General features: G+C 41.8%; 1 protein-coding gene across 1 annotated transcript in view; it reads left to right on the forward strand.

The window, feature by feature from the left end:
* Positions 1-13410, forward strand: part of DHFR (dihydrofolate reductase) — a 46403-nt gene that overhangs the window by 11010 nt on the left and 21983 nt on the right. The window contains exons 2-3 of the mRNA XM_083151862.1: positions 1258-1307; positions 6827-6932. Coding sequence (XP_083007988.1) covers positions 1258-1307; positions 6827-6932 — 156 coding nt within the window. The remainder of the gene's footprint in view (positions 1-1257; positions 1308-6826; positions 6933-13410) is intronic.

Below are 13410 nucleotides of genomic sequence, written 5' to 3' on the forward strand. Positions count from 1 at the left end.
CGCCCCTCACGGGCTCGCTGCGCTCGCCACGCTTCGGGTTGGCGTTCAGAGTGGGGGTGCACTTAACATTGTAAGCCCCCATTATTGTGCTGATACAATTAAAAATCGTATAGGAGGCTTATACAATTTAAAATCTCATCGCTGTGCATCGGGTGTATGGCATGCGATGCGATACGATTATATGTCGTGCGACTTAATATCGTAGGCGCCGTGATAATACACAAGTACCGTAGGTTGTAATAGGAGTTATGATGTGGAAGGATTAGAGTTGGACTGTGGAGATATAGGTTAGTTTGTAGTTGGTGTTGGACTGCGGGAGGGTTAAGACCCCCGTGCACTGAGCCGATTTGGGCCAATTGCAACCAATCGGGCCGTTAAATCGGACCAAGTCGGCTGTCCCTGACATGCACCCGAGCAGGTGGTCGGACCTGCTGACCATCCGACCACCCGTCCTGGGACCTCCCTCCTGGCGACTAGACGGCGGGGACGCATGCGATCCATCACAACAAATTGAAGTTCCCGGGCGGCTCGCATGGGTATCGGGTGTCCGTACACTGCTGCCAGACATCACAGCAGTCTGTGGGCACCTTTACAGTTCCTGTCATGTTGCAGGAGTACTGTACTTGTAGTGACTGTTTCATTCATACTGCACTTACTGTTAATGTTTGTTCAAAATGTACCAGATACCTGTTTTGCTTATACAGTATGTAGCAAGGGTGTAACTATAATAGGTGCAAGAGATGCAGCTGCTATGGGGCCCAGAGCTGAAAGGGCCCATCTTTACTGTCTAATGTTTTGCATGCATTTATCACCATCAGCTGCTAAATAAGGGGCCCTTACAAACTTTTGCTATAGGGCCTACGAATATCTAGTTACACCCCTGGTATGTAGTACAATGTAATAAACAGTTTTGCATACACTATTGTTAATTCATTAAGTAATATATTGTAGCATATATTTGACTATTTTTGCTTTAGAAAGGTATTGAAGGTGCAAAGTTAGTAAAAATGAGATATATTAACGGTTCAACCTTTTAATCCGGCAAAATCGATAATACGGCACTGGAACCGAGGATGCCTGAAAATCAGTGGGGCACCTGTAGTATAGATGGAATATTCAAGGTGTTGTCTAGTTAAACTTGTCTGACTGTTTCTCTGGCAGCAAACCTTATCGGTTGCAGTGCTGTTAGCCACTTCTATGTGTCTGGTGCTAAAGTGGATAGATGTTACTGAAATTTCATTGTTTTTTTTATTTTAGAAATGAGTTTAAACACTTTCAGCGGCTGACCATGACCCCTACAACTGCAGGTAATTATTTTCTTTTTTCTTTTAATGCTTTAGGGCAGGGGTTCCCAATCCTTTTTCTAATCACGGCACCCTATTAGAATTTTTCCAAGGCACCCCTAGGCGCCAAAAAATAATTATCAAATTAAATAGACTGTGTTTATATGTGCTTCTTAGGTTCAGTTATGTGGTAAAGGGCAGGAGTTGCTTCTGATTGTACACATTTTATGATTGGCAGCCACCTGCACTGGTTTTTCCAGAAATAATTGATCATAAATAATCTGAATTGGTCCTGGACGACCAACCCGAGGCACCCCTGCAAGTGTCCCGAGGCACCCCAGGGAGCCTAGGCGCACAGTTTGGGAACCACTGCTTTAGGGGAAGATTGGTCAAAGTTTGGAGATAAATTACTAATCAGTTAGCTCCTAACTGCCACATTACAGGCTTTGTTTGAAAAATGACAGATAATTGGTTGTTTCTCTCGTCAAGCTTTGATTAATCTCTCCTTTAGTTTTACAGATGGGTATAAGCAAAAATCGGCTTGTCGGCAGTACTATAAGTGCATTACTGTAATGTGGGAATTCTTTGGATTGAAGGGCGTATTTAATGAAGAGTAACTAAGTGACTGATTTATAAATGGCAAACAGTTTACAAACAACAATCCTAGGAAGTAATACTCCTCTTTTTTGTCTGTGATCATAAAAAGAAAGATGCATCATCTTCTTTACAATCTCGCAGCCACACTTACTCGCATCTAAAAAAGACATTGTGGGTAATTGGATCTACTCCTTAAGCTGGGTACACATCTAAAGATTTATCTGATCGTTCTATGAGGTGAAAACAAAAATTTAGGAACGTATGGGATCATATGCCAATCAACCATTTGCTCACAAATGCTGGAAAATGGACAGAAATAATTGTTCGGGTAAATTTAATTAAAACAGATTAAACGTATTTGTCTAAATGGCCATTGTCTGTTTTCCAGCATTTGGGAACACACGGTTGATTGGAATCTCCTGCCATAAATGACCAGAATTTCATTCCCACCAGACAGGACTGATACATCTTTAGGTGTGTACCCAGCTTACAGCTCCCCACACACACTGATACATTCCTTTAAACAATATGGCCATTTTCGACTAATTGGACCAACATATCGTTTAAAAACTGTCTGTGTGGGCGTGATAACTATGCAATACCTGTACCTAAATGCAATACCTGTACCTAAAATCATGCCGTGTGTGGGCACCTTTTTAAGCTGCATACGCAATGGGCATATTTTCCCAGTGTGTATGCTAAGTGGTGATGTAAAAATCGCTGGCTGGTAAATCACTCAATGCATACACACTGAGCGATTTTCACTGGGGTTGAACCACTTCCCACAGTAGAAGACTGTGGAAAGTGGTTCACAGCCTGTAAAACAGGCTGACCGAGAGCAGCAGCTGGCGATGATGCGGGAGCATCATACACAATAGGCAAATTTGAGCTCATAGTAACTGAAACTCACCTAGTGTGTATGGGCCCTTTAGACTTTGTTTTTGGAGAAGTCTACTTCAAACTACACATGCTGAACTTAATTAAGGCTGTACCACCTACCCTTTTACAGAAATAAGGCCATATTGGTTCCTAGTTGTAATTGGGTGGTGCTGTCACACTGGAAATGGTGGATTACTGGTTTATTTTGAAACTGTAATTCTACTTTAAGGACTGTTTGGGAAACCCTGCACTAGTGTGTTATTGGAACACATCTGTGGGTTCTAGATATGTTACTGTAATATAGGCCATATGTTTTAAGGCAAAGAAAAGCCTGCATTACAGTGACATATCCATAACACACAGACGTGTCCCAATAACATACGTGTGCAGTGTGTTCTAAGCTCTGGCCTCATGGTACAATAATACTGCATCCTGCAGATACACTGCTGATGGCGATGGTGGAGGCTATGCTGTGTTCGGCATCTACAGATGGAGCCGCACTTATCCATCTTGAAAGCGTCCCAGACGCATGTGCCTGACGCTCGCTCATTATATTGGCTGCTATGGGGCATGCGAGTCTGAGACGTTCGCGCATCTTGGCCAACAGCGTGGCAAGGCGGGTCATTCTGGCACGCCAGCCGGCAAGATAAGTGCGGCTCTATCTGTAGTGTGTAACCAGCTTAACAGGCATGGACTGTTTCTCCCGAGGCACGTGCCGGCTTAGTGGGGATGACTGGATAGCCCCAGCTGAAGCAATGACCCTTTGGGGGCATACAGATGGGGCAATTTCAGCTTAACGTGTGCTAAACAATGTAGTGCAAGATCGCCCATACACGCATAGCAATGTGTACTGAGCGATCTGTGCTAACCAATATGCACATGTGATGGGGATGCGCGGATCGCCATCACTTTGAGGCATACAAAAGGGGGTGATGTGCACTTTATTTCTAAGCGATCTGGACAGATACTGAAACATACTGCTGTATACAGAAGCCTAGAAGAACAGGTGTAAAATAAGAGCTTTCCCAACTCTCTAGATCAGTGGTTCCCAACCTTTTTTCTCTCCCCTACCCCTTGATTAAGCTTTTCATTTATAAGAACCCCCTCCTCTCAATTTGAATTATCCACAGTACTTACAAGTGGAGTGAAAGTGAGCGGTATGCGTGTCCTTATATTAAGGAGTAGCTGAGGAGTAGTGTGTGGTCAGGAATTGAGTCCCTCTGTGTCTGGCAGCTGGCTGTGAACTGTCTCCGGGGTTCCTGCTAACGCCTGTAAGATTCATGCCACTGCTTCCTCCACTTGTGGCAGCGCAAGTAGCTCCCAGTGGATTGCTGATCGGCAAAAACATGAGAAGACACTAATGACGATGCAGACAGAACCGGAAGTGATGTAACGTGATTTATCTCCATGGCAATGGGAGACTTATCCTGGAGACTTCTTCTTCCGCCATTACCAATATTATTTTCAAGTACCCCCAACTGGTCTGCAGAGTACCGCCAGGGGGGTACTAGTACCCCAGGTTGGGAACCACTGCTCTAGATCAATTAGGTGAGCTATAAATGCAATTAAAACAGGTCGTTTGCAGTTTTTTTGTTAAATTGCAGCTTTAAGTGCATATAACTATAACACCAGCATAAATATGTGACAGATTTTGACGTCAGTCTGTATACAAAAATTATTTGACACAGAGAAAATCGATGAACGAGATTTTATTGACATTGGTACTTTGTAGGTCCACCACATGCAGTGATTTGCCCTTCTTGGATAACTTTCTGTAGGTTCCTGGACAACAGCAAGCAATAGGTTTTATTATTCTGCCTTAAGTACTGTGTCACGGAAAGAGGTAGAGTCGGCCTAGAATGCACCCGTCAATTTTTACCCAAGGATTTCAGTGGGGTTAAGATATGGACTCTGAGCTGGGCAGTTCATTTGGGTTATCACATTTTCTGTATACCAGTCCAGCATTGCCCTGGAAACATGACAGGTGGCACTGTCGTACTGATAAAAACATTCATTGTTTCCGTGGAACTGCCAGATTGTAGGGAGCACAGAGTTATCTAGAACATCTGTATACTTTTCAGAGTTAATGTGACCATGCTAGTTTACCCATGCCAAACCAGCTTAAACAGCCCCAAGCCAGAAGGCCACCACCTCCATGATTTCGTTATTAAACTGTTAGCTCCTACTGGCAGCTATTTTGTTAAGCAAATGATCTAATTAGCGCCCTTCTACGTTTTATACATTCACAACACGTGTGTGCTACAGCGGTACATTTTCGTTGCATGGGGGAATCCCAGCCGTGTGCCTGTTTATATGAATTCAATGACTGTTTCTCATACCCTGGATCTGTTCTCCCTGTGACCCTTTTTTTCACCTGTATTCAGAATGTGTGGCTATTGAAATGCCATCCGGAAGGCTAGACGTTTTTTCAAATGCTGTGATTGGTAGTTTTGCCTTTAAAACTGACTAGGCCATACCACATAGTCTGTCATCCCTGAAAGTCCACATTTCTACACTCTGGTGTCTATTCCGGATATTGGGCGGGATTCTCTAAAATCCGCAGCCCTCTTGGCCCGGCATCGCATTTCTAATGACCGCATATTCTCTAAAATATGCGGTCATTAACGCAAGGGACAGCTCTTGCGATAAGAGCTGTCCCTTGCGATGCGGCGCCGTTGCTGGACTTCCGGGTCTATGCATGCGCAGAGTGACGTGCCGGCCGCAGGGCATGCTGGGGGGGATCCGTGACGGCTCCCTCACACACCGCTGCAGTAAGAAGCCCATAGGCTTCTGCAGGGAACCGCCAGCTTTTGCTGGCGATTCCCTCCGCAGCGGTGACACTGCGGAGGGAGGTTAGAGAATACAGAAATGCGGTAAAAAACCCGTTATCGGGGTTTTTACCGCATTTCTGTGATAGAGAATCTCGCCCATTGACTTTTCTCCATGGGATTCTTCATATTCAGCCCCTTTTCGAGCCTTTGGCTGAGCTCTGGGATTTGGTTGTAGTACTCTAGGCTCGGCTTCATTCTCCCTTTTGATCCTTTAGGTTCAGTGATCCTTACTTTCGTTTCTTTGTAAACTATTTCTCTCTTGGCTGTAGCTATTTCTGTGGCCATCAAGTTTCAGAACGGAGTGCCTTACCACTGGTTTTGACTGATGGATCTACAGTGTCTAGATCAGTGGTCAGGGAACTGGGTCCTCATTACCCCCACGCAGTGCATGTTTTGCAGGTGTCCTCACAGAATCACAAGTGAAATAATTAACTCCACCTGCGGACCTTTATAAAATGTGTCTGTGTAATTAGTACACCTGTGCACCTGCTGGGTTACCAGCAAAACATGCACTGTGTGGGGTAATGAGGACCGAGTTCCCTGACCACTGGTCTAGATAGACCGTTAACAGGTCGAAACATTTAAAGGCTGACATGAGTTTCTTACAATTTTTGGGGTGAGTTTTCCATTCTTTGCTTTTCCCAACTGTAGTCCACGCGAATGGTAATATATGTGAAGCTGAGCGACAGAGTGCTTCTCTGAACAATGGACTCCTTCCCCCTCCCCCGCTGGGCTGTGTTCAGGTTTGTGTAATGCCATGTCACATGATGATGATAGTGTGAATGTGTATGCCTGGTCTCCTCTGTTTCTCCCTTGTCTTCAAGGCATTGAATTGACTAGTCTGGGCCGGGTAAAAGGGGCAGAGGAGGAGGCTGGGCTTCCCTTAAAGTTAACTTCTGAGAGCATAGAACCTTCTAGCACCAGCTTTATTCTATGGTCTCTCCGCTGTTCCCGATGGCATCAGTGAAACTGAAAAACCCAAATCTTTTTCCTTTTAATTCTAGCTGTATAACTAATAAAAATATACATCGCAAATATATGTATGTATAAACTAATGGTGCATCAAAGTATGGTTTATTCACAGTTTGATTGAAATTATAAGTTGAGTTCTGACCTGCGAGCAAATGGTGCAATATGTATATATTCCACAAGAGGTCGCCAGAACCATACTTTTGGCTGGCCATCTGTAGATTAGATGCAGATATCACTACTGGTTTTTTTTTTCTTCTCTCACAGGCAAACAAAATGTCGTCATTATGGGCCGGAAAACCTGGTTCTCTATCCCAGAGAAGAATCGACCTTTAAAGGAAAGAATAAATATAGTTCTAAGCAAAGAGCTTTCGTAAGTGAAATGCCTTTTATGTCCCCAGAATGTTTCACTATGTTGGTAACTACAGCTTTTCATGCTCCCCAAGATTTATCCTCTCATCTGTTACCATTGATTAAGGGCATTTTTATTTTTTCTTCTTCGAGCTTCACCTACTTTGTGGAGTACTTTACCTTGTATAAGACTTTCGCCTAGAGATAAATTTGCTAAAGGTTTTATTTGTGTGTTTGGGAGTGCAAAAAGACCAAAACTGGCCATTTACTAAAGGTTGAACTACCCAAAAACTTGGACCAACATTTATTTTTATTCTTTTTTTTTTTTGCCCAGGCCTGGAATTTCTTGGTAAGTTGGGATCCAACCTCATGAAGAACACACCGTTCTGGGCTAAAAGCTATTCGGTGTACTCTTTTTAAGAGATGGGAAGACCCTTTTTTAAAATAGACGGCTAACTAACTAGATCAGTGGTCAGGGAACTCGGTCCTCATTACCCCACGCAGTGCATGTTTTGCAGGTCTCCTCACAGAATCACAAGTGAAATAATTAACTCCACCTGCGGACCTTTATAAAATGTGTCTGAGTAATTAGTACACCTGTGCACCTGCTGGGTTACCAGCAAAACATGCACTGTGTGGGGTAATGAGGACCTAGAACTAGATGCAGCTAATAGCTTCTTTTCAATGTTACTGTGTTGTACAAAGAGATCTCAAGCCCATGTTTCTGGTTTTATGGGTGATGTATAGGTGCATCCTTCCTCCTCAAGCCTCTGTACACAATTAGTCCCCGCGTCACTGTTGGGTTTGCATTGAGGCTGAAACCTGACAGATGATTGAATTTTACCCTTCTAAGCAACACCAATGTCTGTAACCGACACTGTACATGTACCCCTTAATATCCAAACTCCTAGTCTGAAAGTCTATGAAATTCCCCAGTCATTTTTATCCTCCTTCATAATCACCTTTTATTATATTTTTTGTCAATTTTAATTAGCGGCAGTGCATGTTAGCGTGGCTGATACGCTTTAAAGACAGAATTGAATCTTTACTTTAGTTGCTTTGTCAAATGCTTAATATTGTTAATAAGCCGGTTAGAGCTTGTCCTGCTTATTGAACAGATATATCTTAAAGGATAGTTGAGCTGTTAGTCACTAGTGTGCGTAAACCGTGTCAGAGACCATTGTAACTTTTTTTTTTTTTTTTTTTTGTTAAAAACAGCTGCTCCCACGTGTGTCCTTGGGTATCTGTTCTTTATGTGTGGCGTAAAAGATCATCTATACAATATCTCCATAGTAACAAAGAGAAAAGCGTTTATGGTCTCTGCAAGGAATAGCAGACACTTGATGATTTAAGCAAAAGGATAAAACGTTCAAGGCTCCATTATCAACAGATATGCTGTCATGTTGCTAACTAATTCGTCTTTTATTGGTAATTGTGTGTGTGTGTGTGTGTGTGTGTGTGATATTTAAAAAAAAAAGGGGGGGGGCAATTGAAATACAAAAACGATTGTTACGTTTTTGTGGAATACAGTTATTGGCACAAATGACTTATTTTCTGCGCTAATGTCCACATTTGGGATTGACCAGAGATACTTGGTACTTTGGATGCTCAATGCTTTTTCAAGATGAAGATCTTTCATGGTGCAACTCCTCTTCTGCTAGTGATGATTGTGCACTAGCAGTGCTGATTGGAGAAGGGGCCATCACTGGTTTTAATTCTATTTAATAGCCCTTTCCCTGCTTCTAAAGAAACTATAGTGGTCGTTTTCTTACATATACCCCTTTCACATCGCAAATACCCCCTCTCCTTAGTACTTAACCTTCACATCCACAACCTCACCATCTGCAGCCTCAAACTGTTGGCATTGTGTCAGCAGTTTGAGGATGTTGGCACTGTTTTAACAGTGTCTGAGTTTTGATGTAGACTTTTTTGAATGTCGTCTTGGTTATTGAAGGCCATTTGACCAGATATGGGTTGAAAGTAGTATATTTTCTTTTTTGTAATTTTTCTATTGCCAGACACACTGGATATATAAATTGGCTGATGCTCAATTAGTTTAGTGATATTAACACAAGAAACCATGAATTTAAAAACTTTAACATAACTTGAGTGCATAACCTTGAGTCACAAATCACATTATTTTTCCCCTTTATTTAGATGCTTTATCTTGCTTTCAAAGACCATTTTCCAGACATTCTAGTTTTTTGTCTACATTTTTTGTTCCTTACGACCTACATGGTGTTAGTGCTGCTGCAAGAGAAGCATTCTGTCTTTGAAAGGAATGGGATAATTCGTCAGACTGCATTTAGGTCTACACCATTAGGTCGACTTGCATTTAGGTCGACAGGTATAAGGTCGACAGGGTCATTGGGTCGACAGTGAAAAAGTCGACATGGTTTTTTTTTTTTTTTTTTTTTCAAGCGTCAACAGTCAACATAGCACCGATATGCGCTCGCCATGCTTCGGGCACATTATTTTATTCTCCCACCTCGCCCTAGTGGATGGTAGGGCATGAAATACCACCTGTCGACTCATAAAACAGTCAAATTACCCATGTCGACCTTTTGCCTGTCGACCTTCAGTCATGTCGACCTAAATGCAGGTCGACCTAGTGGTGTAGACCTAATGCTGTAGACAATATGACCGTATCCCCTTTGAAACTGGCCAAAACTTAAAATTATTGGTGGTTCTACCACTAAAGATGGAGTACAATGAATAAACTGAAATTTTTTGCTAAGCCCAGTCCACACGGGGTGATTTCTGCTAGCCTGCATGCTGAGAGATACAGGCTAGGAAAATTGCCCTTGGGCTAGATCAGCGGTTCTTAAACTGTGGGTCCTGACCCCAAAGTGGGTCACGACTCCATGTTGCTGACCATCAGGCTGATGACTTTTCTAATATCAGTCAGTGATTCAAGGAGTCTGAGAAATCAGTTGAATTGTCTGTTATTTTAGACTCCTCCCATCACTTTGTGCCTCCACAATGCTGCCATGTATGTGCTGTCTGTTGACTACACATGTGACGTGATGGCCTTCTGCAACAATTTGCTGGGGTCCTGTCATTATTTTTAATGTCTGATGGGGTCCCAGAGCAAATTAGTTTGAGGACCCCTGTCCACCCAACCCGTACACCCATGAGCAATGTGTGTTTGGCAACATGTGCTAACCAGTGTTCTTAGGTTAGAACTCTGGTGATCTGACTAGATCTTAACCACCAGGTCAGAAAGAGGAACTTGACAAGTCTATTGCAGGACATCAATAAAATGGCATCAAAAGTAAATGTAATAATCACGGGAGGCTTTAATGGGAGACTCATCGCACACAAAAACAAAGGTGTTAGATTTTAGGAAGGCTGATTTTGTAGGGATGGGAAACTCTGTAAGTGATTCTTTGGCAGAGTGGAGGAACTTGGAAGGAGTGCAGGATAAGTGGGGAAAAATGAAAAAGTGCAATACTAAAAGCAACAAATCTTTGACCAAAGAGTTAGGAAAAACACAAGGAAAAGGAAGCCAGTGTGATTTGCGAAAAAAGTAGCTCGTATTGTGAAAGCAAAAAAGTTGGCCTTTAGGATATTTAAGCAGACTCAGAATGAGGACAAAGAGGTTTATATTGTTAGACAGAAGAGGCTAAGAAGGTACAGTAATTAGATGTGCAAAAGCACAGTCTGAGGCAAAATGGCCCAGTCAATGGGTAAGGGGGTAAACTTTTTTTTTATATATAAGTGAAAGGAGAAAAAAAAAGTGGAGTAATATGACTAAAGACAGAGAGTGGAAGTCTTCTTGAGGGAGACAATGTAATAGCAGATCATATTAATAATTATTTCTGCTCAGTATTCACTGCTGAAAGAGAGGGGAAGAGGCCACAGTTAAGTTGCAAGTATAGTCAGAAAAATGAGGGAGAAAGTCCTAACAGAACTCAATACAACCAAGGATACAAGAAGAGCTTAAAGGGGAGCTGGTAAAACCAATAACAGAATTATTAAACCAGTCACTAGCTACTGGAGTAATCCCAGAGGACTGTAAAATAGAGTGTAGTCCCACTGTACAAGTGGAAGAAAGGAAGAGGTAAGCAACTATCGACCAGTGAGCCTTACATCAGTAGTAGGGAAATTGATGGAAACACTCTTAAAACAGAGTTGTAGAATATCTCAAAACCAGCAACTTACAGGATCCTAAACAGCATGGGTTTACTGAGGGAAGATCATGTCAAACAAATCGTATTGACTTTTTTGACTGGGTGACTAAAGTAATAGATCAAGGTGGGGCTGTAGATGTATCTTATCTAGACTTTAGTAAGGCTTTTGATACTGTTCCACATTGCAGACCTTTAAATAAACCTTGGGATTGGATTCTAAGCTAGTTAAATGGATAAGATATTGGTTGCAGGACAGAAAACAGAGTTGTAGTAAATGGCGTGCAGTCACAGGAGCTTTCGAAAGGTTACCAGTGGGGTTCCCCAGGGATCTGTACTTAGACCAGTACTTTTTAATATCTTTATTGGTGACATTGCAAATGGAATTGAGGGTAAAATATGCCTTTTGGCAGATGACACAGTCATGCAACAGGGTAGACACACCAGGAGGGGTAAAATAAATGTTTGATGATCTAGGTAGATTAGAGGAATGGTCAAGAGAATGGCAACTACAGTTTAATGCCAAAAAATGCAAAATCAGGCTCTTGGGTCTCAAAAATCCAAAGACTAAATATAGTATAAATGGCACTATAATGGAAACTACTGAGGAGCAGGATCTACAGTAGGTGTCACTATTTCAGGTGTCTTAAAGGCAGGGGATAGTGGATAAGTGGAATAGCCTCCCATTAGAGGCGGTAGAGGCAAATACAGTAGAGCAGTTTAAATATGCTTGGAATAGGCATATTGATATCCTTACAAGGAAAAAGGATCAAATATGGTTTGAGGTAACATGTTTAGAAAAGGGGCAAACTAAATGGGCAAGTGGTTCTTTCTGATCACATTCTATGTTTCTACATATATTTAAGATAATGGGACAGATGTATCAAGCTTCAAAAAGTAATTAAAATGGAGAGTGAGAAACAGCCAGACAATCTGCTCTTAACTGCCATGTTGCATGCTGGGTTTGAAAAATAACAGGACCGCGCATCATCCTGGAAATGCTTGAGAAAATAGTTGAAAACTTTTTCATGATGGTGAAATGGATGATGACACAATTGGTTATAAGCAGTGGGTCTTAAAAGGATGAGATATAAACACTATTTATTTAATATATTTTCTGTTTTTTCCCATAACAAACTTTTGTGGTGCTGTGGTTCAAAAAAGTTTGGGAACCACTGAGATTACTAGATTTTGCTTAAAATTATTTATTCGTGTGCCAGAATGAAATTTTAGGAACATCAAAGACTGTAGTAATTACACATACTCTTCACAGGTTTCGGTCTATTATGCCTGGTACACACCAGAATAATTGGGAGCAGATCGTAAGACGATCGTACGATCGTCTCGTGATCTGTTGAAGCACACGATCTGCATACAATCTGCTCCTGATCCCGATCGGTACCCAGTTGAAGGGGCTGTTTTCAAATCCTACCTGCTGCAGGTAGGATTTGAAAAACGACCATACAACACGTGGGGCTGCAGATCAGAATCTGATCGGACATGGCCCAAAACATGCCCAATTTACATACAATCGGTCGAGATTGTATCTAAATCGGGGGTTTTGAGGCCAAATCGTTCTGGTGTGTACCCTACATTAGTAATAGGCTACACATATCTGGTCACTATGACCTATCACAAAAATGTAGACAACATTTATCTGCAACCTGAAACATACATAGCAGCAGTGTACAATAAAATCTGTTAGATTGAGTATATTATTCAATGTAATCAGGATGCACAAGATGTGCTGGTACACTTCATGAAACTAAACCAATCAATAAATGTGTTGGCCTGGCCTTTAAGAGATTAGTGTTTTGTTCCTTTTATTTGCATCCTCTGTGTAACAGAAGTGACTACTATCCAAGGCAGTACTGGAAGACAGTATACACTTTCTAATGACACTTTAAGGAAAATTACAGAACCTTACAACAGGTTCCAAAAAAGGGGGAAATGTGATTGTTCACTCAGTACAACAGTAAATTGAATGTCAGCTTCATTATTAGTTTTTCTAATGTTCTATTATCGTTGTGTTTTTTTTTTTTTTAGTCTGTTTGAAAAACTTGTGTTTTTTGCCACAAGGCATATAGTCGTTTGGACTGGATTTTGGAGGAAACGTTACCTTAATAAACACCCGTGATACTTCTAATAAACTGGATAAACGAATTGTCAGTCGAGATATTTGGCAGAAATTGTTGTTTTGACATCCCCTCACCTAAAATTTTTGTAACAATCTGAGACGGGTGGTGGACCCTCCAGCTTTAAGATGATAGGTAGAAGCGTATTGACGCTGTGGGTATTTTCACTCTAAAGAAGCTTGGTAAATCTCCCCTCATTTTTATGAACACTAAAGGCTCCCATACACTATGCAAC

Source organism: Crinia signifera, chromosome 1 (genome assembly GCF_055691185.1).
Source record: "Crinia signifera chromosome 1, ASM5569118v1, whole genome shotgun sequence".
In the NCBI taxonomy this organism is placed as follows: Eukaryota; Metazoa; Chordata; class Amphibia; order Anura; family Myobatrachidae; genus Crinia; species Crinia signifera.